Below are 26,960 nucleotides of genomic sequence, written 5' to 3'. Positions count from 1 at the left end.
ATGTCAGATAGAACCTTATAATTCCAAGGGGACGATTTCTCCAGCAAACAACAGACCACAACACTGCACAGAAAAATAAGTTACCCCAAACCTCACCACAACGGTAACACATCCCGTGGCCGCCGCATTCTCTAATGGATTATTTGGTTACATGTATATGTAGCCATTGTGACAGATTTAAAGTAAAAGTGAACTGAAATCTGTGTCGCAAGGATAGATGACAAGGCAGAAAATCCACAGGGACAAGCACAAAACAAAAGTGGGGTCAAGTAAAAAGGAAACAGACGTTTTACCCCATCAGTCTTAAAGGAAGATGAATTGGGCCCAAACAGCCACGGTGTGCAGGAACAACAATTATCCCCACCGTCGAGTCATGTGTAGCTCAGCACAACGGAGGAAATGTGGGTAACAGAGCACCACAAGTACTTGGCCCGAACCCAAGAAGACTAAACTTAATTAAAGTGGATGAGTCAGTAAAGAAACACTCTGAACACACACCAAAACACCACAGGCCTCAGCGTGGGGTGAATGACAATGTTCCTGTAAACCTTGTTACTGCTAGTCAGTGTCAGTTGGTTTTAGATGGTGGTACAATGTCGTTATAGGGAATATTTGATGGGATACGGATACACCCATATGAGTCATCAATATAGTCTCTATCCTAGAAGAGAACGACTAATTGTAAATATGGATATCTGCTAAAGATTATATTTATAATTCCCTTTTTGGAAGAACTAAAAGCCACCGAACTCTTAATTTAGATTTCATGGGGTCTTAACACATGTCGAAGTGACACATTCGGAGGATAGTCTGGAAAATTCCAAAGTAAACAAGAGGAACTTTGTTCATATCCCCGCCTCACCCTGGAACTCTGGGAATACTTCATAAACAAGCCATTACTTTCCGATTGGCCTTTGCTCTGAATTTCCTACACACAAGGCAACATTCTTAATGAAATAATGGACCCACATAAGTGACCTCAAAAGAGATGCAATTTGAAGGTAGCTTCCCTAAAACAATCTCACTTAAAGTCACCATGAAATCAAAATGGTCACGGTGTAATGTTTTAATGTTGCAGTGTGCGATATTGGGATTTTGACGATAACGGTAATGTGCTTGTAGCTTGACTGGCTTAGGCCTGACTCCCAAAAGCTTTTGCCATTCTTCATATTCTGTGCTGTGGTTGGTTAGTTCACAGCAGTGACAGAAATTAACCTTTTCGTTAAAGGGTGATGTCACCTTAAATTAATTTCCAATGGCATTTCTACTTTTATAAGGGCCGTTTTTTCCAACCTTATTATTGGCATCATGCATCAAAGCATCATGTTTTGTCAAATTCTTACACCAATTTTGACATCATAATATACTATTTCAATATTAAGACAGACTGCTACGATTCAAATTAAATCAGTATCAACAAAATCCCAAAAACTATTTGTGTACTGTATAAGAGGAACAGAAGCTGCATCTGAAGCAGCATTTAGATGCATTTACACTGCAATCACAATCCAATTAGCTAATAATGCTATGAGATCGTTTTAAAAATAATATTTAGAACAGTGAATATATACATATGTTTGTTTTAATGAAATGATACTTTAAATACGAAACTAAAACTGCCAAGACTTGGTGCCAATCTGACACTGTTTTAATGAGCGTGTCATTGAATCATTCATTCAACTGATCCATTTAAATGGCTAATTCATTCGTTCAAATTAGTATATTCACATGAAGCAAGTGATTATCTTCATAAATGGATTCATTGAATCATTTATTTGTTAAAACAAAGGGACAATAAGGGGTGGGACAATAAAGTTTCAACCCCTCCCCCTCCAGCAACTCAACATTGAATGAGCAATAAACAACAAACCAACGATCTAATCCATTCCCAATAGACTAAATCAAGTCTCTCCCAACATTTTTTTTCTCCTTTGAGAAGCCGTTTCACTCAGTCTCAATAGTGAAAAGACCATCACAACTTCTAATTCATGCCGACTTTCATTTGCTGACAATTTGATAAGCGTGCGCTGGAAATCCATAATCATGTATAACTCAAATAAGACCCATTAAAAGGATGCAGTGAGAAGTGTAGCGCGTCGAGCAGCGCGTAGACGTGTGTGAGAGCAGGGCAGTGGTGTGTTGCAGGTTCATCAGCACCACTAAGGTTTGGCCAGCTTGTGACGAGACTTCCCCAGCAACAGCCATGAGCCTCGTACCTCACAATCAATAACACTGCCTGCACCAGAGGAGGGTCAGCAGTGCAGTTGCTAATGCCGATTTTCAGTTCGGGATTGGCTCTACTGAAAACAAACATGGAGCGATCCCTAGGGATCCCGAAGCACTTTTGTTCAGTTGAAGGTCAGACGTGTCAGGGGAGAGCAGTGCGATTGGGCTGTTTTTGTGTCATTGACCTAATACTGCAAAAAAAGCTTGAGAAGCAAGCGACTGAGGTCCTTGAAGACAGAAAGAGACTTGAGGATAGAGAAGACAGGAATAGATCACACTTCAAGAAGCCCCTCCCAGCTCTGGCTCTTCTCATTAACATGCTAGGTCACACTGTAGTGGTGGAAACCCTGTTCAATATACCAAACTACAATAACTGCCACAACACATGAACTACGCCAAGTTTCTTCAATATCCTGAGCCAGACTTCTACCAAATAATTTAGGTTAGTATTCATTATCTTTAAAGTCCCCCTGTGGTGAATATCAGGTTTTTAATGTTGTTTATATGAATATGTGGTGTTTTTAATGTGCTTTTAAGACAAATCATGTGTAAAATCACAAGTCATTGTTGAGTATTTCCTCCTTAAAACTGCAGTGAACCAAAGACAGTCTCAAAAACACGGTTTGAAATCGCTGGTGTTTCTGACGTCACAAACTATCTTGTAACCAATCAGGTCAACGCGTCATCGTCAACCAGTGGATCTCTGAGCTGAGTGAGTGAGTGGAGGCGGGGCTCATTTGCATATTCATAGAACCGTGGATAATTAATGAGGCAAGGGTGTAGAGTTACATTCATGCTATTTTAAAGCATGAAGACATTTTTGTTTCAAGGGAAAAAAAAAAAGTTTAAATATGACATTTTGGTTATCAAAGATGAGTTTTGAGGGATACAATTATTGACTACAGGGGGGATTTAAAAAAAATTAAACCAAAGAAACAAACAGCACTTTTTTTTTTTACAATTGTATTGTACATGGAGTGGGTTTCCTCAGATGCTAACATGTCGAGATTATGCGACCAGCCAAATACTAATCACTACGCTTGAATTAAACTTCACATTTGTAAAGGAAAACGAGGTTATGCAGGGCTCCAGACTAACATGTTTACCGATGGCGGCCTGATTTGCTAGTTCTGGGGGTGGGGGGATAATTACTATTATTTTGCATTAATAATACGTGCAGAACTAAGTTTATTTCTTAGAAATGCACAATTGACAGTAGCTTTGAGCTGAGCTTGAGTTGAGATGCAGATATTGCCTAATTCATTTATAAAAAACACTAAAATGTGCAAATTAGTTCTGATCATCACATTAAAAATAACATTTTGGATAATAAATTGGCTTTGAAGAGCTGGAAAAAATGTGAAGCAGTTGAAAGTCCTTAAACTTAAAATACATTAAATCCATGGTGAATGTTGGGAGATTTGTGGACTAAAAAGCCTTCTATAACTTGTTAGTTCATGGTACAATGTTTCTCCTGGTTTCCACATCAGTGCTTTTTGATCCGAAATGGTTTATAACAGAGAATCCTGCGCTGAATTTGAACGCTTCACACTTGATCTCGCAGCGATGTTATTAATACTGTGGCGAATTCAAACACTTTCTCACTGGATCTCCCAGCGCTGTGTAGTTTATTACGATACCAACATTTTGATATCAGCGAAATTCCACAATTATTAATAACACAGGGGAAAAAAACAAAATTAATAGAGCTGTGCCAAAACATTTTTTTGTAGATAAATGCTTTTAAATGGATATTATGACTATTAAATATTACATAGCAACCATGGAAACATTTGGATTGGTGCCAAAAGAGAGAGTTAGGCTATACATGAGCCCATAAATAAAGCCATTTGTTGGATTTGTATTTTGTTTCGCAATCTCGTCGCACGATTTTACACATATTTAACAATTTTCCATGAGTTGCTCCACTGGACATGGAATCTCAAGTTTCTTTTCTTAGGCTAAATATTCACTCATTTTTACAGAGGACTGATTATAAACATTTCTTCCTTTCGTTCACTTTTAAATAGGTCTACCACCGGTATATTCGTATTGTTTACTGTAGTAAAAACTAGAAAAACGCTGCATTTACGCTAATCCCCAACTATACAAGCCCGTCCTACAGCAAAGCTGCGAGTGCAACACATCCGTTTGCATTTTACTCTGACATTCTGTGAAATCAAACTTGTAATATAAAATGTAAATATTGCAGTTTAGTACTGTGCATTGTTATATTAAATCATATGAATAAATAGGCCTATGACTATATATTTTTATTTGAGTTAGCTACTTAAGTGAACCAACTTTTTTAGGACAAACATTAAAAGAATTGAATTAAATCTAATTGGCTACAATGGCTGTTTGTTTGAGATGAATTGAAGAAATAAAGTCACCCTGTTAATTAGTTTCAGAACAAATGTATAGAAATATATTAAGCAGAGCTGCACGATGTATCAAAAACAATTTGCTCTCTCAATTCAAACACCCACTCGATCTTATCCCTAAATGACAGCGATTCGGCTCGGTCTATTAAACCGTCAAGTACGATCACAGCGAACATTCAGATGTGTGTTGGCGCTGACACACACACACAGTATCGCTATTACAATACTGTACAATAACTCATATCACAGAAGTACTGGGATATACGTTTATAGCTCGGATATAAACACGGCAGCGATCAAAACCGAGCGAATCAACTTTTAAAAGTAACTCAGCGCTTCAAATAACAATTATATGAATGCCATTGTTACACCAGTAGGTGGCGACGAGTGACTGTTAAAAATGAATAATTGATTCAAGAGATTCATTCAGAAACGCTGATTCATCCAGTGATGAAACACATGAAGTCTTTATGAGTGAGTCATTGAATCATTTTCAACTCTATTTTTTTTATAATTCATTCAAATTAAACATTTTAAATTGACTGCAGCAATTATCATTTGTCAGAACCTCTAGTAAATTACATGTTTTGTTTAGTTGTCTGATCAGAATCAAGGGAGAATCGTGATCTCGGTTTGAAACAAACAAAAAATGTTTTTCCTAATTTACCAGGAAACGTGCAGCTCTTTATGCTACGTTCACACTGACAGCGAATCGAGCATCTGGACAAAAGACTAACCTGAACAAAGAAATGGCACAGATCTATAGAATTATTCAGGACATCAAAGGAGGAATGACATTGTTCAGCTGTTAACTACGAATGTGACACTGAACACTTGCAGTCATACATTTCCAAATATGGGAGTGTTTACCATGTTATATTAATAATAGGACTACTAACAATGTATGGTTTTATCATTTTACCTTATATAGCCTACTAACGTGGAAAACCTGCCATTTGAAAAAGTTAGTGACTCAAAAAGGTATAAACTTAATAAATGTGCATGTTGTGGTGGACCTGGCCTCGAACGCACGTCTATTTCGCTTCGAACGCTCGTTTTATACACGCGTCCAATTCGCTTTGGGCGCGCGAGTGGATTCAAAATGTTCAAGCTTCCAATTAGACGCGATAGAAGCAAATTTGACGTTCTTCAATTCGCGCGTTCGGTGTGAAGGCAGCGTAATATTTGCAGGCCTACATTCAGGGGTTGGACAATGAAGCTGAAACACTGGCCAGTATAGTGTTGGAGGATCAACTCCTGTCCTATATATATATATATATACACTCACCGGCCACTTTATTAGGTACACCTGTCCAACTGCTCGTTAACACTTAATTTCTAAGCAGCCAATCACATGGCGGCAACTCAGTGCATTTAGGCATGTAGACATGGTCAAGACAATCTCCTGCAGTTCAAACCGAGCATCAGTATGGGGAAGAAAGGTGATTTGAGTGACTTTGAACGTGGCATGATTGTTGGTGCCAGAAGGGCTGGTCTGAGTATTTCAGAAACTGCTAATCTACTGGGATTTTCACGCACAACCATCTCTAGGGTTTACAGAGAATGGTCCGAAAAAGAAAAAACATCCAGTGAGCGGCAGTTCTGTGGCCGGAAATGCCTTGTTGATGCCAGAGGTCAGAGGAGAATGGCCAGACTGGTTCGAGCTGATAGAAGGGCAACAGTGACTGAAATAACCACTCGTTACAACCGAGGTATGCAGCAAAGCATTTGTGAAGCCACAACACGCACAACCTTGAGGCGGATGGGCTACAACAGCAGAGGACTCCACCGGGTACCACTCATCTCCACTACAAATAGGAAAAAGAGGCTACAATTTGCAAGAGCTCACCAAAATTGAACAGTTGAAGACTGGAAAAATGTTGCCTGGTCTGATGAGTCTCGATTTCTGTTGAGACATTCAGATGTTAGAGTCAGAATTTGGCGTAAACAGAATGAGAACATGGAACCATCATGCCTTGTTACCACTGTGCAGGCTGGTGGTGGTGGTGTAATGGTGTGGGGGGTGTTTTCCTGGCACACTTTAGGCCCCTTAGTGCCAATTGGGCATCGTTTAAATGCCACGGCCTACCTGAGCATTGTTTCTGACCATGTCCATCCCTTTATGGCCACCATGTACCCATCCTCTGATGGCTACTTCCACCATGTCACAAAGCTCTAATCATTTCAAATTGGTTTCTTGAACATGACAATGACTTCACTGTACTAAAATGGCCTCCACAGTCACCAGATCTCAACCCAATAGAGCATCTTTGGGATGTGGTGGAACGGGAGATTCGCATCATGGATGTGCAGCCGACAAATCTGCGGCAACTGTGTGATGCCATCATGTCAATATGGACCAAACTCCCTGAGGAATGCTTCCAGCACCTTGTTGAATCTATGCCATGAAGAATTGAGGCAGTTCTGAAGGCAAAAGGGGGTCCAACCCGTTACTAGCATGGGGTACCTAATAAAGTGGCCGGCGAGTGTATATGTGCGTCTGGTGGCCAATCTGCACTGATTTTACATGCCATCAGTAAGAGGATAGTGTGAATGTTGAATTAGCAGAGCAATAGCACAGCTGGTCATAAAATATTGCAATCTGCAGAACACAAATGGAGACGTATCAGAGTTCAGGTTGGTGGTCATCTGTGACCAGGACAGCAGGTCTTTGTGGTTTATCGGGAGTTATGTTATCCAGGGTAATGTCAGCATACCACCACACGGACTAATCACATCCAACAGTAGCAACTGTCGACAGGAGAGGAAGCTGTCTGAAAGAGATCTCTGGATAATAACCCGGATTGTATCCAAAAAAACACAGAAGCACAGCTGGCCAACTCACTGCAGAATTAAATGCGCACCTCGACTGTCCCGTTTCCACCTAAACTGTTAGTCGGGAAGCTCCAGGGTCAATATTCATGATCCGGCTGCTATAGCCACACCTTTGGGTCACCCGTGCCAATGTCAAATGTTGGTTTCGTTTGAGTCAACAGTGCAGATTTTGGGCTGTGGACAATATGAAACGTATTGTTCTCTGATGAGTCCACCTTCACTGTCCACCTATTTTTATGCGCATTTTGGGATATGGGATAAAAAAAAAACGTGGATGGAAACACCAAAATGTGCATTAATTCTAAAAGCCTTATGCGCTCAATTAAGTCGGATAAACTTCTCTCCGATTAGAAAACATGCACGGAAACTATGATGGAAACACATTTACCGAATAAACTGCCTGAGCAAAGTCTGTCGTCAAGAGGTTCAGTGTTACTTCCCGAAGTGTCTCTCACGACTGCGTTCCCAAACAGCAGCAGCATCCGCCTCCGAAAGCAAGATAACATGATCGCGTGTACTGCATCTCGCCTGTCAGTTATTATATACGTAATAGTTATTGGCTTCCATTTTTCTTATTGATAATAGGGCGAAATGGCCAAAGAAATGATCACGATAAAAAAAATTGTATATCAGTCAATATAAATAATTACCAGAATAACATCAAATCTTTATTTCTTTCAAATCTAAAGGCAGATTTGTGTTCCTAAGTGAACGTTGTAGAAACCAGACCGTTGTTTTTTTTAGTTTTTATAAACTCTTCTTTGTTGCCGGAACATGACAAACACAAACTAAATAAACAGATGAATCTTAATAGAAAAATCAATTTGTTCACATGCTAACGTGTGATTATTGTTTGAAACAGGCGTGCGTTGCCTGACTTTGTTTATGTGTATCTTCAGCACGGTTTGCAGTGCAGGCTGCGATATTATTAATAACTTTACATGTTTTGTCTCTTAGAAATGCACATTTTGAGGAAGATCTTTTCGGAAGAGCGAGTCACACACACACACACAGTGACCTGGCCGCTGTTCTGGAAGAGGAACGGCTCAAAATCCCACTGAAGGACTAGTATCTGTCAATACGGATCCTGAATTGGCCGCAAAAGGAGGCCCAACAACACCATACTAATAAATTATTGTGGTCTAAACCAGGTGTTTCCGTTTCATTTTCCAACCCCTGTATCTACTACACTGAAAAAAATAAATAAATCAAGCTATAACTTTTTATTGCCCAGCTGTACAGCTTTACAGGGGTCAATAAACGGCAGAAGAGCCACGGGAGGGGGTCACATCAGAGATGGCCCATCAGGCCTGACCTTCATGTGGCTTCACACATCTCTCTGATGTCTGTCTCTCGCTGCTGCTCTGTCAGCCTGAAAGACTTCATAAAGGAATAAAGATCTATTATTCATTCAATCGGCCGAACCACACAAAACCAGACAATGACATTAACAAAACACACTGACAGATCATGTCTGTTTGTTATTGTACATATTCCTGTATATGCACTCGTCTTTGGGGGGGGGGGGGGAATCATTCAGAGTGTAGTACATAGACACATTTTGGACATAATAAACCATAAAGAAGGTAAACGCACAGAAGTTGTCAAACTGTTAAACATAATAAATTAATTTGGAAACCTACTTTCCCTTCCGTTTCCCCTGACAGAGCTGAAATATTGAATTGTGGTCACGTGTATATATATAGGACACTGAAAACCCCCTCATTTCACGTCAATATTTCATTTTTTTAATGACGATAAAAGACCAAAAAGCTGGTGGACAGGAGCACACATTAAACATCTCTTTAGTCTGTAATTTAACCTTAAATAAAACCTTAAAAGTAAACTGAATTTCAGTATAGACAAAGACACCATTATTCAGGCAACATGTGCAATACTATCAACGTTCAACGCTTTCAAACAGTCCTTTCGTTTTTAAAGATGGCATGTGAGGCCAGCTTTGAACAAAATACACAGATTGTACGAATGTAACCTTTGTTACAAACACTGTATAATAACCCAAATGGCTGCTCAACACACTTTAAGGACTAAGTTTAAACACTGAGGAGGCCTGCAGACACCGCCCTGCCAAAATTACGGATACTACAGCAACGGCTGAGCTCATGAATATTAATTTTACCCTGCCGACGTATCCTTGAAACGCGCGGATGCGTCCAGTCACGTGACCTCATTAATGTTTAAAAACCACGCCTTCGTTACAGTAGAATTCGCTCATTCGTCGGCTGTCTCCGCCTTTCGGCCAATCAGCGGCGAACGTCACCTTACGCACTTAATATTCATGATACGCCAGTTCTTCAAGAATCGTAAACTCGCGTAAGACAAAAAAAAAAAAAAGAAGGAACTAGAAAACACAACGCGCCGCTCACGCTAGACAGGAAGGAAATTAGCTTTGATTATATTCAGGGGGTTTCTTTTGTTAATGAAGTCAGCCAGGAGTCTCTTTGAAAACACAAGACAGGGTTATGTGTGCAAATGCTTCCTAACATTTAATCTGTGCTCAGGCAAAGATTGCGTTAATCTCCACCTCGCACTTACTTAGCGTCAGATTCAGGTGGATTTAGCTAACACCCGCTGCCAGCCGCGATTCAATTAACCGGGATTTACACAGGAAAAACAAAAAAAAAGAAAAGCAAATCATGATGATGAACGTTTTTCTACCAGTATTTATTTGTTTTACAACCAACATAATATATGTACTTGCAGATTATGCCTAAGGGAAAAAATATAGATAGAATCTCATATTTATATATATCAAGTTGCATCTGTGATCCAGGAAGTTCCTCCACATGCTAGCAAGCTAAAGCTACTAATCGACTATTATTTACAACGGCAGGAAGTTTTAAATAATGATAAATAAATAAAAAGTTCAATATGCTTTCAATCAGACTCCTAACACCATTGACAAATCACGAATTCATGCAATAAAACAGAAGATTGTGTGAATGTGTATTTCGCAGTACAAAACAAGTTCTGAAAATATTTCCCTTCGACTTCTTGGCCCTTTATTCTCAGTCAACATCTAATATCACAACACAGTTTTAATATGATTTTAAATAATATTTTGGACATGTCTCGATTTCTGGATGACTTCAAAAGACGATCTAAACTGCAACTTTCCCGAGCACAATGAATATCAGAAAACATGCTGTCACGACTCTTGGGAAACACAATCGCAGAGTTTAATCTCTAGATGACTCTATTTTGTATGAAAAAGGCTCAATATCGAGCTTGGAAATGCTCGTTAACTTTGATGTTCCGCTACAGGCTTTTCGGACAACGCCTGATGACCAATTCAGACAAAACTGGGTTATCAAAACGAAACTGGAGAACACAAACCCCTCCAGTCTGACCCGTGACATTAAATGCATGCTTAATTTCGCATTGACCATCTTTATAACGGGCTGTGGATGTAGTTTGTGGAGCAGGAAGGAAATGCATGTTTCAATTTGCTGTCTTGTGTCAACCTGCCGTTGCTACCGAGCTACGAAAGATGCAAAACTACCGGGAAAAAATGTCAACGCAAGCCAAAACGAGGTCGTGTCCCTTTCCGAGAGTGTCATATGAGATCTTCGTGGTGTTTCTGTTGTGAAAACTTACCGTGGACCTGCGGGTACTGCGAGTTTATAGGTTAGAGAAAGCTTCCCTGACTTCTCAATGGCGCGATGAGGGAGCGGCGGCGATGCCAGCCAGAGCGACACACTTCCGGGAATACCGTCACGCGCCTGACGCTTTCTGCGCATGCGCAACGACACCCTCGTTCTTTTCGAGCTCAAACGAAACAAAGTGGTGGGGATTAATTCGTGGAGATTAATACAATAGCAGCCTGTTTTTTAAGGTGCCACGTTTTAGTTTGTGTGCATTTAAATGCTTGTCGTGTCATACATCTATCTAATATCGCTATTATATTAACGTAAACATTACTGATCTGCTCACTGGCGCGTTCGAATCACTGATTCGTGAAGATTCGAATCATTTGTGAAGATTCGAATCATTTGTTTTGAACCTTGCAGAGCGCGAATCAAACCATGAATCAAACTGCCAGTCACGTGATCTCAGTTTACGAGGCTTTACGTCATATCCGTTTCGAGAATTCGCTAGGAGGCGATCTCAAACTTGTAAACACATAAACCACTAGTGTCTATGTTCTCGAATCACATTTATAAACGTGTATACATCATGCAATGACACATTTGTTCAATAAAAAGTGGTAGTTAATATTCTCTTATTTGCCTGATTAACCAAGCTCTCCATAAAACGACCAAAACAAGCTTCAACTTGAGATATTTTACACTTCATACTGGTATTAGATTAGTTGGTAGCATTTCATACATTACTCCTTGTAGCCAATCAGAAACCTGTATGAATCATTAATGTGACTAGTTCTTACATTTCATGAACAGCAGAGCATGTGACTAAAAACAGATCTAACTGCAATACTTACAAATAACCTGTTATTAATCACTGCATTTGTAAAAGACAAATGTTCTTAAGGCTTCTTGCCATTAATTTGTGTAGCAACTGACATTTAGACCAAAACAAGGGTTTACAATACCCATTAAAACTCGTTTAACTCTTACAAAAGCATCGTTACACTAATCATAAAGGCAAAAGATAGAGATGTAGACATCTAGTGGAAGGCAGGAGTAGTGCGTTTTGTCAATTCACTTACACACCTCAAAGCTGCATAAACGTATGATTGACTAGTGTTCGCAATTCTCTATCGTGATTAAGTGCAAAATGTGCGCATGGAGAAAGCAGAGACATCATGTGGTTACTAAATACTGCAGGTTTTTTTATTTCAATGATCTACACAAGGATAGTTAAAGATAACATCCCTTAAAATCCTACAGTCCAACCAGGTTTTCTCAGAAAAAGAAAAATTGAAAACAAAAATAAAACAAAGTAGGTAAAAAACACAAGCATTTTAAAAGGAGAAAGTCTGTTACACATTTAAATCACTTCTGAAGACGTGTAAAACATCCGGCATGTTCAAAGCTATTACAACGATGACCACTCTTCCCATGTCGGAACAGCGGGAACGCAGCTCGAGGTGCTGGTATTTAGCTGGTATCCATCTGTCAGAGGAGCAAAGAAAGCAAAAGGAGATTAGTACCAGATGAGACGTAAAAAAGGCACATTTTACAGGGTTCACACACCTTGACTAACTTCAAATTCAAGGGCATTCCAGGCCCAATACCATCAAATCCAAAGACTTAATGTGGGGACACATTAGTAATGTCCAACAAACGCCGAGGTACCATCGTAGTAGTGTGAACGTCATGGCAACGCACAACACAAAGTACCTCACGCCGGAAACACTTAAAGGGATACTCCACTTTTTTTTGGAAATAGCCTCATTTTACAACTCCCCCAGAGTTAAACTGTTGAGTTGTTGAGTTTTACCGTTTTTGAATCCATTCAGCCGATCTCCGGTTCTGGCGGTACCACTTTTAGCATAGCTTAGCATACATCATTGAAGTGGACAAGACCATTAGCATTTCTCAAAAAAAAAAAATGACCAAAGAGTTTCGATATTTTTCCTATTTAAAACTTGACTCTTCTGTTGTTACATCGTGCACTAAGACCGACGGAAAATGTAGAGTTGCGATTTTCTAGGCTGATATGGCTAGGAACTATACTCTCATTCCTGCGTAATAATCAAGAAACTTTACTGCCGTACCATGAGTGCAGCAGGCGTAATGATATGACGCAGCTGGGGACTATTTTCAGGCGCTGCGTCATATCACTACGCCTGCTGCTCTCATGGTACGGCAGTAAAGTTTCTTGATTATTACGCAGGAATGAGAGTATAGTTCCTAGCCATATCCGCCTAGAAAATCGCAACTTTACATTTTCCTTCGGTCTTAGTGCACGATGTAACAACAGAAGAGTCAAGTTTTAAATAGGAAAAATATCGAAACTCTTTGGTCATTTTTTTTTTGAGAAATGCTTGTCTTTAGCATTTTAGCATTAGTCCACTTCAATGATGTATGCTAAGCTATGCTAAAAGTGGTACCGCCAGAACCGGAGATCGGCTGAATGGATAAAAAAAAAACGGTAAAACTCAACAGTTTAACTCTGGGGGAGTTGTAAAATGAGCCTATTTCCAAAAAAGTGGAGTATCCCTTTAACGTAACGCGTACATGCACGTAACTAGCGTAAACCAAGCAAGCTAGTGTGCATAAGCCATTAAGTGTTGGCGAAACACATTAGCAGGCCGGAGAGGATTTGACATTTTTACCAGAAAACTTCTTGCACAAAATAAATTTAAAGCACTTTCCAGGGTCTTGAATTTTTTTTCAAAGTTTCCAAATATTCAAGAATTTGAAGGACCCGTGGGAACCCTGATTTAAAAGCCTCTCTGAACGCACCCTGGCATTGTAGGCATCTAGCTGGGCGTCGAGCTCTTCCGCGGAGAGCTGCTGTTTGCTGCCGCCGCCGCCACGACCCCCTCGCCCGCGACCTCTGGACCCTCCACCGCCGCCGCCTCCACGTCCCCCGCGACCTTTCTGTGTGCCGAAGCTTCCGATTCGGTTTCTGTTCATGCCGCCACCTCCACGGTTGAGACTGTTGGGGAGGAGAGAAGAAATTCAGTCACAGGGAACATTAGAAAATACAAGGCAAGAGACTAAACCACCCTTTGTTTATCATCCTTACCCCTGCATCGGAGTCCGCCTCTGTGCATCAATCTGTGATGTAACAAGCTGGATGTTCATTGGGCGACCTGAAAGAGAGAGCATACACCACTGAAAACTGCTGCCAAACTCACAATCAATTGAACAGGCTTTCCCACGACTCAAGATTATTGGATAAGGACTCCCTTCTAAAGGCTCCGATATACTTAATGACGTCCCAAAAGTTTGTTTGATTTGAGCAAAAATCACGTCAAAAAGTTTGTATACGGTTACCAGAAGCCAGTGATTAGGGTTTACGAAGTTATAAATATGGATTCGTACACACATTGCTTCAGAAGGACTTTAATTATGGATTACTTTAAATGGATGCACTTTGTTGGGCCTCAAAATCTAAGGTACCATTCACTCCCATTATAAAGCTCGGAAAAGCCAGGATATTTTTTTTAATATACCTGTCTTATACAGTTTAATAAATTGTGTTTAGCTGAAAGAATAAAGTCATACACTTAGGATGGCTTGAGAGGCGAGTAAATTAAGGGATCATTTTTGGGTGAGTTATCCCTTTAACTGCCGTTTTCTCCTCACTGTCATGTTTGCTGCATGTTTATTTTGTTATTGAGAGGAAAGTGCGCAGCACATTTACATACATTTGAACGCCGCCCTCAGCAGTGCGGACGGCATCAGGGTGTTCGCTAACAGCATAAGCAAAGGTATTTCAAACTTCACCCCAAAGCGAAGAACAAAACAACTTAGCAAGTATATCGGGGCCTGTAAAAAGGTACCGAGGGAGCTTGTAGGATGCACACTTACCATCAAGGGGAACACCGTTGTACTGCTTCATGGCTTTCAGGGCGTCTGCTTTCCTCTCAAAGTGAACGTCCGCAGTGCCAAGGCTGCGTCCCGACCGATCGTAATGTACCGCTGCTTTCTTTAGAGTGCCGAATTCTGCAAAGAGCTCCTGTAGCAAAATTAAAAGCACACATGAGCTGCAGAAACAACCCAATTTCTCAAAGACTTTAACTTCTAGACCGACACCTACCTGAATGTCTGCGTCAGACACGCCGAAGTCAAGATTGGACACGAGGAGTTTCCCTCCCGTCTCGACGCCCGCTCCTCCGCCTCCACCGCCGCCGCCCCCGCCAGCGTTCGCACTGTAGCCGTTGTCGAACAGGTCGTGCTGCCACTTGTCCGGGAGCTGCTTGGGCTGCAACAGATGAGAGAGAACGCACCTGCTGACTTCGGGTCCCCAGTCTGTCACTGACAGTCCACTCGGCTGGGTGTTGGGGCAAGCAGGGGGCTCCGCTTCAACAAGGCCAGGGACACCCAGTGCGCTTACTGCCACTTCCAGAAATCCCTGCCCACCCCATCACTACAAACAAGTAAACCATGCCAGCTCCGGAACAGAGTTCAAATCACGTTCTCTAACTCTACTGGATGGATGTGCAATTCACTCGATCTCAGTGGAGGCAAGCTTAACCCTCTGGTGCTCTGTGGTTGTTTTAGACCAAAAAAAAGAGGTTTAAGAAATTAAACCCTTGGTATATGGGGAGAAAAACTTTTTTGCTTGTGATCAAATCATGGAAAATGAAGGGAAACTATACAAATTGAGCGGGTAAAACCAGCAAATAGCCACAATGTAGTTTGACAAGGTCTATAATCTTTGAAACTGATATCCAAATCCTAATAAATACAATTGTCTAAAAAGCAACTAGGAAATACAGAGCATTATACTTTTAACCACTTATAGTTGCATTGTATATCCCTCATGAAAATTAACCATGGTTTTATTATAGTTAGTGTAGTAGTAACTATGCCTTTTGTCAGATTGATTACCATTTTGTATAACGAGTTTTATTACAAATACCATGGTTAAACTATGGTTGGTGTAGCAAAACCGTCGTTAACTTCAATAATCATGGTTGAATTGCAATAATTTTGTAAAACCATGGTTCATTTTTGTAAGGGATGAAAATAAAATGGAGCATAACTTAAATGAATAGAGTAGTATCAACTCAAAAAACACCAAAAAAATGTTTCTTAATAAACAGTTATGCTTATTGTTTTGACCGCTTAGCATCAAAAGTAAGTAAAACCAGAGGGTTAATTCTAATAAATGTACATGCAATAACCGTTTACAAGAGCAGGTTAACAACAAATGAACCCATCGTAGCCTATTGTTTCAAACACCAGTATTCCCTCAGTAACTTCCCCACCACCCCTTTGGTAGCAAAGCTAGCTACCAGCAACCCCAAGAGTCTCTTGCCGTTCATCCAAACGAATCCCAGCAGGCCTCCGTCATGTGGATGAGGAGGATCCACGGGTCTCCGGTGAGGAGCAGCACAGTAAAGTCCAAAACACACGGTGAAAACAAGGCGACCGAAAGTGTCCATGATGGAGCGTCCATTTTGAACCCACGCCATTTTGACGTGCTTAAATAAACAAAGCCCTCACTAAAGCTCAAACTAATCAATTAGAAGAGGTGAACCTCCATTAATTCCCGGACAAAGATGGCCAACGTCCGTTTATCCTGTACGGCTCCAGCACTATGTAACTTATCTTTCTGCTTTAAATGATATTGGACCATGAAACCCCTCCCCAAAAAACAAAGGCGAATTCCACCGAGGAGGAAAGGCCTTCTTAAAGCTGGGCTTTAATGCACACAAAAATAGGTAGGATCTTCAAACATCTGAAGGAGGACCCCGTGAAGACTGATGTCGACGAACACAAAGAAAGGTTAGGCTCAATGAAAGGCATCCGCCGTCCTCAAAATGGCGTCGACGGCGGCCTCCGGATGGATGAATAGCAGAGACACACACGCTTCTTCCCGACCCACGGTGTTTGATGCTCACACGAAGGGCAAGAGAACTTAGGGAGAGAACACATTATGCACAATATATATCTAACGAGCTTCCCCGAACTACACTCCCAGAGAAGCTCCAGGGGCACGAGCTCGCCGCCATGTTTGCTGGCAGCCTAGAAAGATAAAAACGGGGCTTCACCCACTGGCATGTGGATGCCGCCCGTGATTTTCTCCGCTTTCTCCTACCCTGCTGTACGGCGTAGGTCTGCTTCTTCCGCGGCTCAGGTTCTGGCGGGTCCTCATGGGGCCCGATCCTCCGCCGCGGCCTCCAAAGCCCCCGCCTGTGTTTCCGAGCCGTCCGCCGGCGCCGCCTCCTCCTCGGGCGCCTGTTCCTCCGCGGCCCCCGCGGCCTCCTCTCCCGCCGCGCCCGCCTCCGCGCTGCCGGTTTTGCTTTATAATGTCGTCTAAGGACATATCCATCTTGTCTGCCATCGCCTGGCCTTTGTTAACGCTAAACACTGAAGTCAACTAAAACAAAAAAACAGCACGTTTGATGTACTACACTGCCCCTGCGTTACCGCTCACTAGAGAGGAAAGAAACGCACGCACGTCCTCACGCCGGGTGACGCCTTTATAGCGGGAACGCTGATGACGTACATCTGCGAAACGAGCGCTTCCGGTTTAAATTCCTCACGGCTGGAAAGCGGTGTTTATTTATTCTGATTTAAAAGCAACGCGAGACTGTGTGTTTTTTTGTCTATGGACTGTAGATTTTCTTTAAATGTGTTATGTTAGTGTATAGTCCAGTCATTTTATGACAAAAGGTTGAACAAATTGCAACAGAAGCAAACTCAACTGAGTTTGTATCCTCAATATGTCTTGAAAAAGCCCCGAAGAACCCCATTAGGGGAAAGTTTCGAAAAAGACCCATATATATGGAAATTTGATGGTTGATTAATTACATCAAGACAAAAAAAATGATTACAAGTTTTTTTGAAATCGTTTGTTAACATGGACTAATCTATAATCTAATTAGGCTACGTATGTGCCAATTTGCATAAATACCACAACAGATCTAAACATTGGGTATAGCCAGGTGAAGATGTCTTTTTGAATCTTGTTGACATATAACAGTAAAGGACTTAATGTTAAGGTCTGAATGGATCCAATTTAGGCTTCCCATGAGCATTAGCTACTACATAGAGGCAGGAAGAAGTTTAATTAATTTAATTAATTATTATGGCAGAGATGGGGTTTGGGCTGGGGCCGTGGGACTGTTTCTGGGGGACGAGTCTGAGGGAAGAACAGGAGACATGGGTAAGGAGAATGCAGAAGACAAAAGGTATAGACCATAAAAAGTGTCTGGATCAAACAATCAAATTATTCCATGAAGGAGAAACAAAAGGACATCTTTCTTACCTGAGTGACATTTGAGTGGACCTTGAGTGTGGACCTGCCCCTTATGGTGACATTTGTTTGCCTCTATAGTCTTTTACTGTTATCCTATGTCAACAAGATTCAACAAGACATGTTCACCTGGCTATACCCAATGTTTAGATTTGTTGTGTTATGCAAATTAGCACACATAGGCGTACGTAATTAGATTATGCACCGTTTGACCATGTTGACCAACAAACAATTAAAAAACAACAACTTGTAATACATTTTTTGTTTGTCTTGCTGTAAGTAATCAACTCAGTAATTTTCATGATGATATCTAAAGGTTCACATTTTTACCCTATTCACGTGAGTAAAATAATGAATAGGCGTATGAATGGGATATATTTGGGTCATTTTCAAAACTTTCCCCTAATGGGATTCTTCGGGGCTTTTTTTCTCTTACTCAGGACATATTGAGGATACAAAATCAGTTGAGTTTGCTTCTGTTGCAATTTGTTCGAGGCTGACCCTCATTTTGGCTTAAATGACTGACTAGTACGAGTTTTATTGTCTCACGGACTTTCAGGCGTTTTGGTTTTCGAGCTTTCCAAACTCGTCGAAATGTAAATATAGTAATAGTAAGCCTCACTAACAAAATTACAGTTTTTATGAATGAGAATAGCTATATACATAGATATTATATATAGATGCAATTTTAATCAAGACCATTGATATTTTATTATGATTTATATAGCAACGCGAGACTCAACGTTGTAGATTTTCTTCAAAAATATTATAAGTTAGTGTAAGAGTTATGATTTCCACACTGACTTTTTTCAGGCGTATTGCCTTTCGACCTTTCCAAACTAGAAATAAATATATATTTTAATGTGAATATACTAATTTAAGCCTCACAAAAATAGTTTTTATGAATGAGTGAATAAATGAATAAATTTTATGTATGAATGAATAAATACCATATACATTTATATTATATATATAGCCTAGATGCCATTTTAATCAACCATTGATATTCTCTCTATTTTCAAAGTATTTAATCACATCATTATATTTAGACAAGGACCCAATCTAATACATTTAGTAGATTCTGTAGTATTTTTTTATTTTTGCTGGATTTTTTTGGACAAAAGCCATAAAATCAGTGTAATTATTGAATAACCTTTGTTCATTTTCCCTTAAATTAATTATCCTCATCATGATTCATGTCTGAAACACCCAAATAAGAAACTAAATTAACTTTCTATATTAAAAACGAGTGTTTTTTAATAAACAAACACTGAAAATGAGTGTGTCCCCACAAAATGCATAGTATATATGAAACACATAAACATACATAAGGCACTTGTGATATGTTTAACAAGGGCTTTTGAGATCATATTATCTGCAGAATCACGATCACTTACCTGAACTTTTCTCACTTTCACAGAAGCCTCCAAAAAATGAAGATAATAAATCACCAAACATTATGGCTTAATAAAACCTAGATCCTCCCTAAATGAGTCTTAAATGCAGATGGCTGGATTTATGGATAGGGCAACTGAAACATTTGTCAATAAAAGTTAATTTTAGACTTTCCCAGTCCTTAATCATTTCACTCATCTCAAAATGATTCATCCTTTTTTTTTCTTTTTCTTTTTTTTAAAGAAATTTAAATGTTTTAGTCAGAGACATGAACTATGATCTGTTACAAGTTTTCATCCTAAAGAGTGTTTGCTGAGAGACACATTTGTTTACGGCCATGAGCTGAAGATGTGCGCGAGAGGATTTACGAATCAATTCCAGAAAAGAAGGATTGCATATTTACAAATGCATTTATCTGCTAAACATTCATTCTGTTACATTACAGAAAAGCATACAACAAAAACTCAGTCAACAGACACAACTCCAGGATATAAACACAATGCAGAGAGGCTGACATATAGCATAAAAGTAACCTTTATTTTCATTTTATTTTAAAGCCTGGGAACGAAAGATGTGGAAAAGCCTACTTAAAAGTTCTTGGAGGAATCGCTTTACAGTTAAAAATGGCGGTACATCTACTAAAAATATTTGCCGAGGCCAAACTCACCTGTCCTATATCAGACAAAGCTTTCTAATTCTTCTAATCGATCGATCGATCTATGAATCTACCAACTCAACAGTCAGTCAGTCAGTCACTCCTCTGCGGGAGATGAAGATGGTTTAAAAAAAAAGGAGTAAATCCCGTTCAGAGAAAGTTCGTGTAGAGTCGCTCCAACAGTTGAACTGTTCTGTGCCTTTCCCGCTTGTCATCTCACCATCAAAAAAGTGCAAATGAAGAAGAATCTAAACAAAACCCATGGAGAAAGAAATAAGATCCTGACACAAGTCTGTTATTTTCCCCATCTGCAAACAAAATAAAAAGCAAGATCAGAGAGCCCGGATGAGCATGAAGAACAGGGAATGGCCACTCAAACGACTCATAAACAGACGTCAGCCTGTAAGTCCAGACCACGGGTCCACGAGGCAGACAAGAGAGAAGATATCCCGGCTCGTGGCTCTTTGTTGGCTGAGAGAGTAAAAAGGTCCCGAATGTAAAAGGGCGGACGAGAAACTGGAGAGCCGAAAGAGAGGGAATGGTCTAAGACTTCTTGGAGTCTTGTGTGTTCCTCTTCTTAAGGTCACTCAGGTCCACTGGTATAAAAGCTGAGGGAGACAATAGACGTGAAATGAAGCTGACACATTTAAAAGCAAGCACTTAACATTGTCTGCATGAATGGGAAAATCTATTTCTGGTGAAAGAAATACATAAATGAAGAAGAAAGCCAAAATATCTCAATATTTATTGGGGAATCTGTTTTGTCGAGGGTGTCAAAATGACAATTCTCACCTGAGATTTGGAGCCAAATTACATGAGGGTAAAAATGACTATTTTATTTTTACACAGAGATTGGAAGGTCTATTAGTTAAATTAGTTGACTTTAGCAATCTTTGTTTCATTGTATGTTAACAGTGATAGTTAAAAAAGGGCAAAAAGCACTTTTTTTTTTTTTTGCCTCATGTTTGCATGCCTGTAACTTTAGACGTATTAAAGATATCTTAATATCCTTTTATATACCCATTCTTAATAAACTTTCATTATTTAAAGGCCTCATATGCTACCATCCCAGAGATATAGAGATCTTAATGCGGCTCCATGAGTAAATTGGTCAATAACACACATTTTCAGTGGTCAAAAACCAAATGTGGGTCACTTTGCATTCAGCTGATGCTTTTTTCCTTTTACAGAGGAATATCCGAACAACAAATAATGTTGAAACTAGAAATGTATCTCTAGTTGTTTCTATCAACACAACTGCATTGAACATACCTGTCTGAGTGCCATAAATAATCCTTTATCAAAGTTGTCATGCATGTCACTCTAAAAGTGACCCAAATTTGTTTTTTTGACCAATGAGTGTGTGAACAATAGACCAATTTACTCATGGAGCCGCATTAAAATCTCTATATCTCTGGGATTGAAGCATACGGGGCCCTTAAAATGAAGATACCAAAAGGAAAAGTGTGTTAAGAACCAGAATCTAAAAGGATATTAAGATATCTTTAATACGTCTAGAGTCACAGGCATGCAAACATGAGGCAAAAAAACACAAGAAGCCATTTTGTAGCTGTCACTGTTGGCATATATGAAACAAAGATTTCTAAAGTTTAACTAATAGACCTTCCAAACTCTGTGTAAAAATAAAATAATGTCATTTCTAAAGTCATTTTACCCTCATGTAATTTGGCTCTAAATCTCAGGTGAAAATGGTCATTTTGACGCCCTCGACAAAACAGTGTATTTCTCAGTAAATATACAGCCATTATATTTAATATTTGGGCTTTCATCACTATTTATGTTTGTGTTTCTTTAGAAAAAACAGGGGAAGCCGATGAAGTTTCTGACATTTGGTTGAGTTGACATGGATTTGTAATAGCGAATGTCTTATAATTAATAAACTTACAATGTAGGTTGGGATTTGGGTTTTTCTCCACATACTCCTGTGGTCCACGATCATTACGTTCACTATGTTGTGGGGATTTAATGTCTCTCAAAACACAAAGCCATGCTGGAAAGAAAACACACAAAAAAGAAGCATTACAGCGACATTAATGTCTTGAAATCAAGAGCTCCTACACTTTTTAGACCAATGTATTTCAATAACTTGCACATGACTACAGGATAATGATTTTTAAAAACGATCCATAGAGCAAAGCAGTGGTTCACAAACCTTTTTGGAGAGAAAAATATTTGACAGATTTTTTTTTTTTTTTACTTTACTTTACAGTAAAAACTGAAGTTGTAATTCTAATTGAAAGTGACACTGACAACGTTTGCCATGTTTAATAGTGTAAAGCTGATTGTGTTAAAGCAATCTATTGTATAAAGTGCTATATGGGCTGTCACTAACTATTATTTTGCTAATCAAGTAATCGGTCGACTATTTTGCCGATTAATCAATTAATCGGATATTTTTGTGGTAATAAAAATAGACCTCAGCAAAGACCTAAGCCTTTTAAAATGACTTAAAACACATATTATAACAATGGGGCAATAACATTTGGTTCAAATAAAGAGTCAAAAGCAAGTAATCATATGGTTTCATAGAATAACACTTTAAAAATACAAAACTTATGTACATTATGTATTATTACAAATGCCAGCAGAGGGCGCCAACGGCCTGGTGTTGTTACACTTTACAGCAGATCAAATCCTCGTTTAATATTGGCTTAACGACATTCAATTTAATCTTTAATATTTTGCGAAGAACGAAAATTTGACAAAGAACGGCATTTACTACAGCAAAAATGACATATTCCCATGCTTTTTATATATTTCATAGTTTCGGTGATACTCTCAGGCCTGGGAATCACACATTTCCAAGGTGGAAATGGTGCTCAGCTATAAAGGTGTGTGTCGTGTCTTACTGTCATGAATGAAGCGCACATTTTCCTCGTGTGCTGGTGTGAAAAGCTCTCCTGTATTCGTTGGCGACCGAGGGCTGGACGTCCTCTTGTACGTGTGCATTCTAGGGGTGGAGGAGCTGGAAAACACACAAAAAACATTGGATAATGCTTCATTATGACAAGATGCTTTATGAAACTGAGGAACTGTACTTGAGTTCAACTCATATACATAGCCTACTAGTGGGTTTTTCCCCCCACTTCCACTCATTTATTTTGTGTAGTATTAAAAAGTATTTTTTCCCCAAGGTTTAGGGTATGGTTACATCACAACGATGTACTAAAATCAGAAAAGTCTTTCCTTTGTGTTTTTTGCGTACAGACGACAACATTGTCAAAACGATCCTGTTCACAAAGATCCATGAAAATGAACAGAATCACTGTATTATTGATGCCAGGCCAGTAGATGGCGTAGAGAAACTACACACACACATTCACATTGTAGTAGTTACACAGAGTACTTTACACAGTAAGGGTGTCGTTTTCAAAAACTTGCACTGTGAAACCTGTTTTCAAAGGTTTGTGCTTTCAGGCCCCAAAACGGCATTGTTGTGTAAATGAATGAACGGCCAAAACACATATAAAGTTTTCAGTTTTTAGTTAAGAACGTTGTCGTGTAAACGGCCCCTAAGAAACGCAGAGTGTGTCAAGTAGAGCCCGACCGATATATCGGCGGGCCGATATTATCGGCCGATTTTTGGCATTTTCCTAACTATCGGTATCGGCATTTATAATGGCCGATAAATGAATATTTTAAAAAATGCGGGTGCGGTGATTCATGTAAGGGTGGCGCTGCCAATAAAGCATCTAAAAGCTGTCACAAGAACTGGCAAAAGTAATGATTATGAATACAACAAATAGCAAGGACTCATTTTAATTGTTTATTAATAAACAAGTGCTTTCAGTCAGTGTCAGCCAAAGATGAAGTTGACGATGCTGACTCGCGATCTTCAGTGAAGGCGTGCGTGCCAGAGAGAAATGCACATTTCATACGATTACAAGAGTCTGTCTGTCTTTCGTTTTGAAGTTGTTCTGTTTAAAAGTAGACATTTCAATATAGATATATTTCAATTCTCAGGTCTATACGCTGAGTTTCGGTTTATGAGACGAGCTCCAGTTCACCCGCAGGCGCCTCCGTGTCGAGATTATCTATCGTCTGCTATATTTACTTCTTATAAATTAAATCCAGGCAAATGGTTGATGAAACATTGATTAAAATTAAGATACAATTAATACAAAACGAAATTCACTTTGAAACGAAAGGTTTTGTGCTTTCTGTTTGATGTCTATGTGAAAGTTTCAAAGCATTAGTGCCGCTTTCAGAGCGCTCACGTCTGTAGTGCTGAACTGTCGCGTCTGTAACATGGTTTTTTCCTCATAAATGCGAACACGAAAAATAAAATAAAATGAATATTTTATGTACCCTGTGGAGACTGAGAGGCAACTCTTCTTCATCCGGTGGGTAGTAGCCTACTTGTGATTTGCGCAGTGTAATTCACAGAATTGATTTCTCTGCTACAGCCTCTGTCATGTATTGTGTGAGCTTGTGACTATTGCAAGCGCGCAGCTGAGAAGTCCTGATTATATTGACTGCTATATTTAGGCCTACTTCTTATTTATTAAGGCAATTGGTTGATGAAACATTGATTAAAATGCGTGGCGCGAGCGATCTCCGACAGTAAACTGATTCTGCTTTGTCTAGGGTAAACTGTTGCGACGCGAGCAGTAACGGCCGTGTCCGGTGTAGACACCGTGTTAAAGCTCATTCTGCCTGATAACGCTACGTTACAACATCAAGCAATATTCCAATAATTTATATAATTATAACACTTTATATAGGGCCATTTTGCATTAAGAGTAGCCTAGTTTCACGTTTAGTACATTTTGCTTACTAATTATTTAAAATAGTATAAAAGTACTGTACATATGTAATTAAAAACGTTTTCATTATGATATTATTAATTTTACTTTAGTAAAAAGATCTGAGTTCTTCCTCCACTGGTAGAGATTAGAGGAATTAAGAGTAAAAATAGAAGATAATAAGGTTTTGTCAGTGACACTTTATATATTTATTGATACAAGTTATGACTAAATTAAAAGACAAAGTCGTTAGTGAAGATTATGCAACAGTATTTAGAATATAATATAATATAACATGCAATGCTAACTAGTTTGGTTACAGCTCAGCTGTATAATTCTCATTCTATCATTCCCCCTGCCTCCATTACATATCTGTGTCACACAAGTGTTTGATTACCACATTTGAGTGATCATTGCAAAACGTGTTTATAAAATATATTTATTCTGTTTATAGCTACTGTGTAAAGTACCCATCAAAAGTTTGTACACACCAATAGGAAAGTGTCCAAACTTTTGACTGGTATACTGTACTATAATACACATAAATAATATTGCTACTGTATTATAATATACACATAAATAATATCGGCCGATATATCGGTATCGGGCTTTTTTTACTCCCTAATATCGGTATCGGCCCCCAAAAATCCATATCGGTCGGGCTCTAGTGTCAAGATGTTAAACTGAAACCGGTTACCTGAAACTGTGAAAAGTTAAATTCAGCAGAAGCTGCTTTTACAGTAGTTTGACATTTGAATATGAAGCCTAAGTTGCACATTTCCGGGGTTCACAGAAATTATGATAGAAACGTCCATAGAAGTGAATGAGAGACAACAGAGAACATGATTAATGCGTTCTTATTTGCCCCAATAGCAAAAAAAAAAGACGGTTTCCAGAACTTTTCAAAACACGAAAAGAAACACGGAGGGACTGATTACAGCAGAAAGAGAAATGTCCAATTTACCATCTTTACCTCAGAGCCATTTTATTAGAAACACTTGCAGCAGCGCTCATTAGTTTGTTTGTAAGTTACTCGTACGTGACCCCAAACTTTGGACCAGTAGTGTAATTTAATGGCAAGATAATATAACACCAAGTACAGTGTTATAAATATACATTATTAAAAATGAAAATACACATGACTTTGGAAACACTATTGCAGTCTGTAACAAATAGTCCATTGTGTCTCAAGTCAACAATGATTATATCTTAATATTAAAATGCCTCTTTGTTGTGAAGCGTCTCATCAGCAGAGCAAGGACTCACGACTTTACCTTGTCATTCTGTTATAGTCTCTTGCCTCACAATCTCAGTGTGAGGCTTAACATGGAAGTTTGCCTGTTCTTCAGTGTGTTTTCTGAGGGAAAAGTAAGATTAAAGTAGTTCAAATGAAACACATCAGTTGTCACAAAAGTGCATTTGAGTAAAATATCCACTAAATCAATGACACAGAGTTTATGAACTGATATGATCAGAGCAGCATCATCATCAATGCATTACATATATCTGTAACATGAACATCTTGATGTGGCGTTACAATATAAAAGAATGAGTTATGTTGATACTATATTTCTGGTACAAGCGAAAGGATCGGAAGGTAATTCAGTGACTCAGTGTTTGTTATTGTTTATGAGATACTGGCAGCTAGTATGTTAGCATTGTTTTCATAGCTTTAAACTGATGCTGACTTCACACGCAATCTGAGCGAATACACAGCGAATGCAGCGCCAAACATTCAGACTAATGTTCACACAATGGAAAACGCATAAATTGAGAGTTTCAAACCTGTCTCTGTTTGTTTCTCTTTCTTCTGCTATGTCTGTATTCAGGCCTGGC

The 26,960-nt window shown here is 39.3% G+C and overlaps 3 protein-coding genes across 4 annotated transcripts in view; all 3 read right to left on the bottom strand.

Annotated features, from left to right (window-relative positions):
* arhgdia (Rho GDP dissociation inhibitor (GDI) alpha) overlaps positions 1-11,220 on the bottom strand; it is a 26,921-nt gene extending 15,701 nt beyond the window's left edge. The window contains exon 1 of the mRNA XM_056250935.1: positions 11,064-11,220. The gene's annotated coding sequence lies outside the window, so the exon portion shown is untranslated. The remainder of the gene's footprint in view (positions 1-11,063) is intronic.
* Positions 8,707-26,960, bottom strand: mcrip1 (MAPK regulated corepressor interacting protein 1). Its single transcript, XM_056250974.1, has 6 exons — positions 26,919-26,960; positions 26,399-26,484; positions 23,229-23,344; positions 22,265-22,369; positions 20,830-20,966; positions 8,707-8,716 (listed from the first exon to the last, which is right to left on the bottom strand). The coding sequence occupies exons 2-5, from the start codon at positions 26,404-26,406 to the stop codon at positions 20,902-20,904; spliced, it is 294 nt and encodes a 97-aa protein (XP_056106949.1). The 5' UTR covers positions 26,407-26,484; positions 26,919-26,960; the 3' UTR covers positions 8,707-8,716; positions 20,830-20,901.
* alyref (Aly/REF export factor) lies at positions 12,233-17,514 on the bottom strand. 2 transcript variants are annotated; one of them, XM_056250907.1, is made up of 7 exons: positions 17,148-17,514; positions 15,141-15,305; positions 14,912-15,059; positions 14,124-14,190; positions 14,021-14,033; positions 13,838-13,909; positions 12,233-12,541 (listed from the first exon to the last, which is right to left on the bottom strand). In XM_056250907.1, exons 1-7 carry the CDS (start codon positions 17,391-17,393, stop codon positions 12,527-12,529), a joined length of 726 nt encoding a protein of 241 aa, XP_056106882.1. In that variant the 5' UTR covers positions 17,394-17,514; the 3' UTR covers positions 12,233-12,526. The 2 variants fall into 2 exon arrangements, with proteins under 2 accessions (XP_056106882.1, XP_056106872.1); XM_056250897.1 differs by having other exon boundaries at positions 13,838-14,033; positions 17,148-17,512.

Source organism: Rhinichthys klamathensis, unplaced genomic scaffold, assembly GCF_029890125.1.
Source record: "Rhinichthys klamathensis goyatoka isolate OS25496 unplaced genomic scaffold, OSU_Roscu_1.1 h1tg000004l_1, whole genome shotgun sequence".
Taxonomy (NCBI): domain Eukaryota; kingdom Metazoa; phylum Chordata; class Actinopteri; order Cypriniformes; family Leuciscidae; genus Rhinichthys; species Rhinichthys klamathensis.
This window is presented reverse-complemented; position numbering and strand designations above follow the sequence as displayed.

Excerpts from the sequence above, each read along its gene's own strand:
- alyref (XM_056250897.1), bottom strand. The coding sequence starts at position 17,393 with ATGGCAGACAAGATGGATATGTCCTTAGACGACATTATAAAGCAAAAC. Across the intron at positions 15,060-15,140 it reads TGTCTGACGCAGACATTCAG|GAGCTCTTTGCAGAATTCGG; the intron begins GTAGGTGTCGGT and ends ATTTTGCTACAG. Across the intron at positions 14,191-14,911 it reads CAACGGTGTTCCCCTTGATG|GTCGCCCAATGAACATCCAG; the intron begins GTAAGTGTGCAT and ends TCTCTCTTTCAG.
- mcrip1 (XM_056250974.1), bottom strand. Across the intron at positions 22,370-23,228 it reads TGTGCGCTTCATTCATGACA|CATGGCTTTGTGTTTTGAGA; the intron begins GTAAGACACGAC and ends TTTTCTTTCCAG. Across the intron at positions 20,967-22,264 it reads CCCAAATCCCAACCTACATT|CTTTTATACCAGTGGACCTG; the intron begins GTAAGTTTATTA and ends TGTCTCCCTCAG.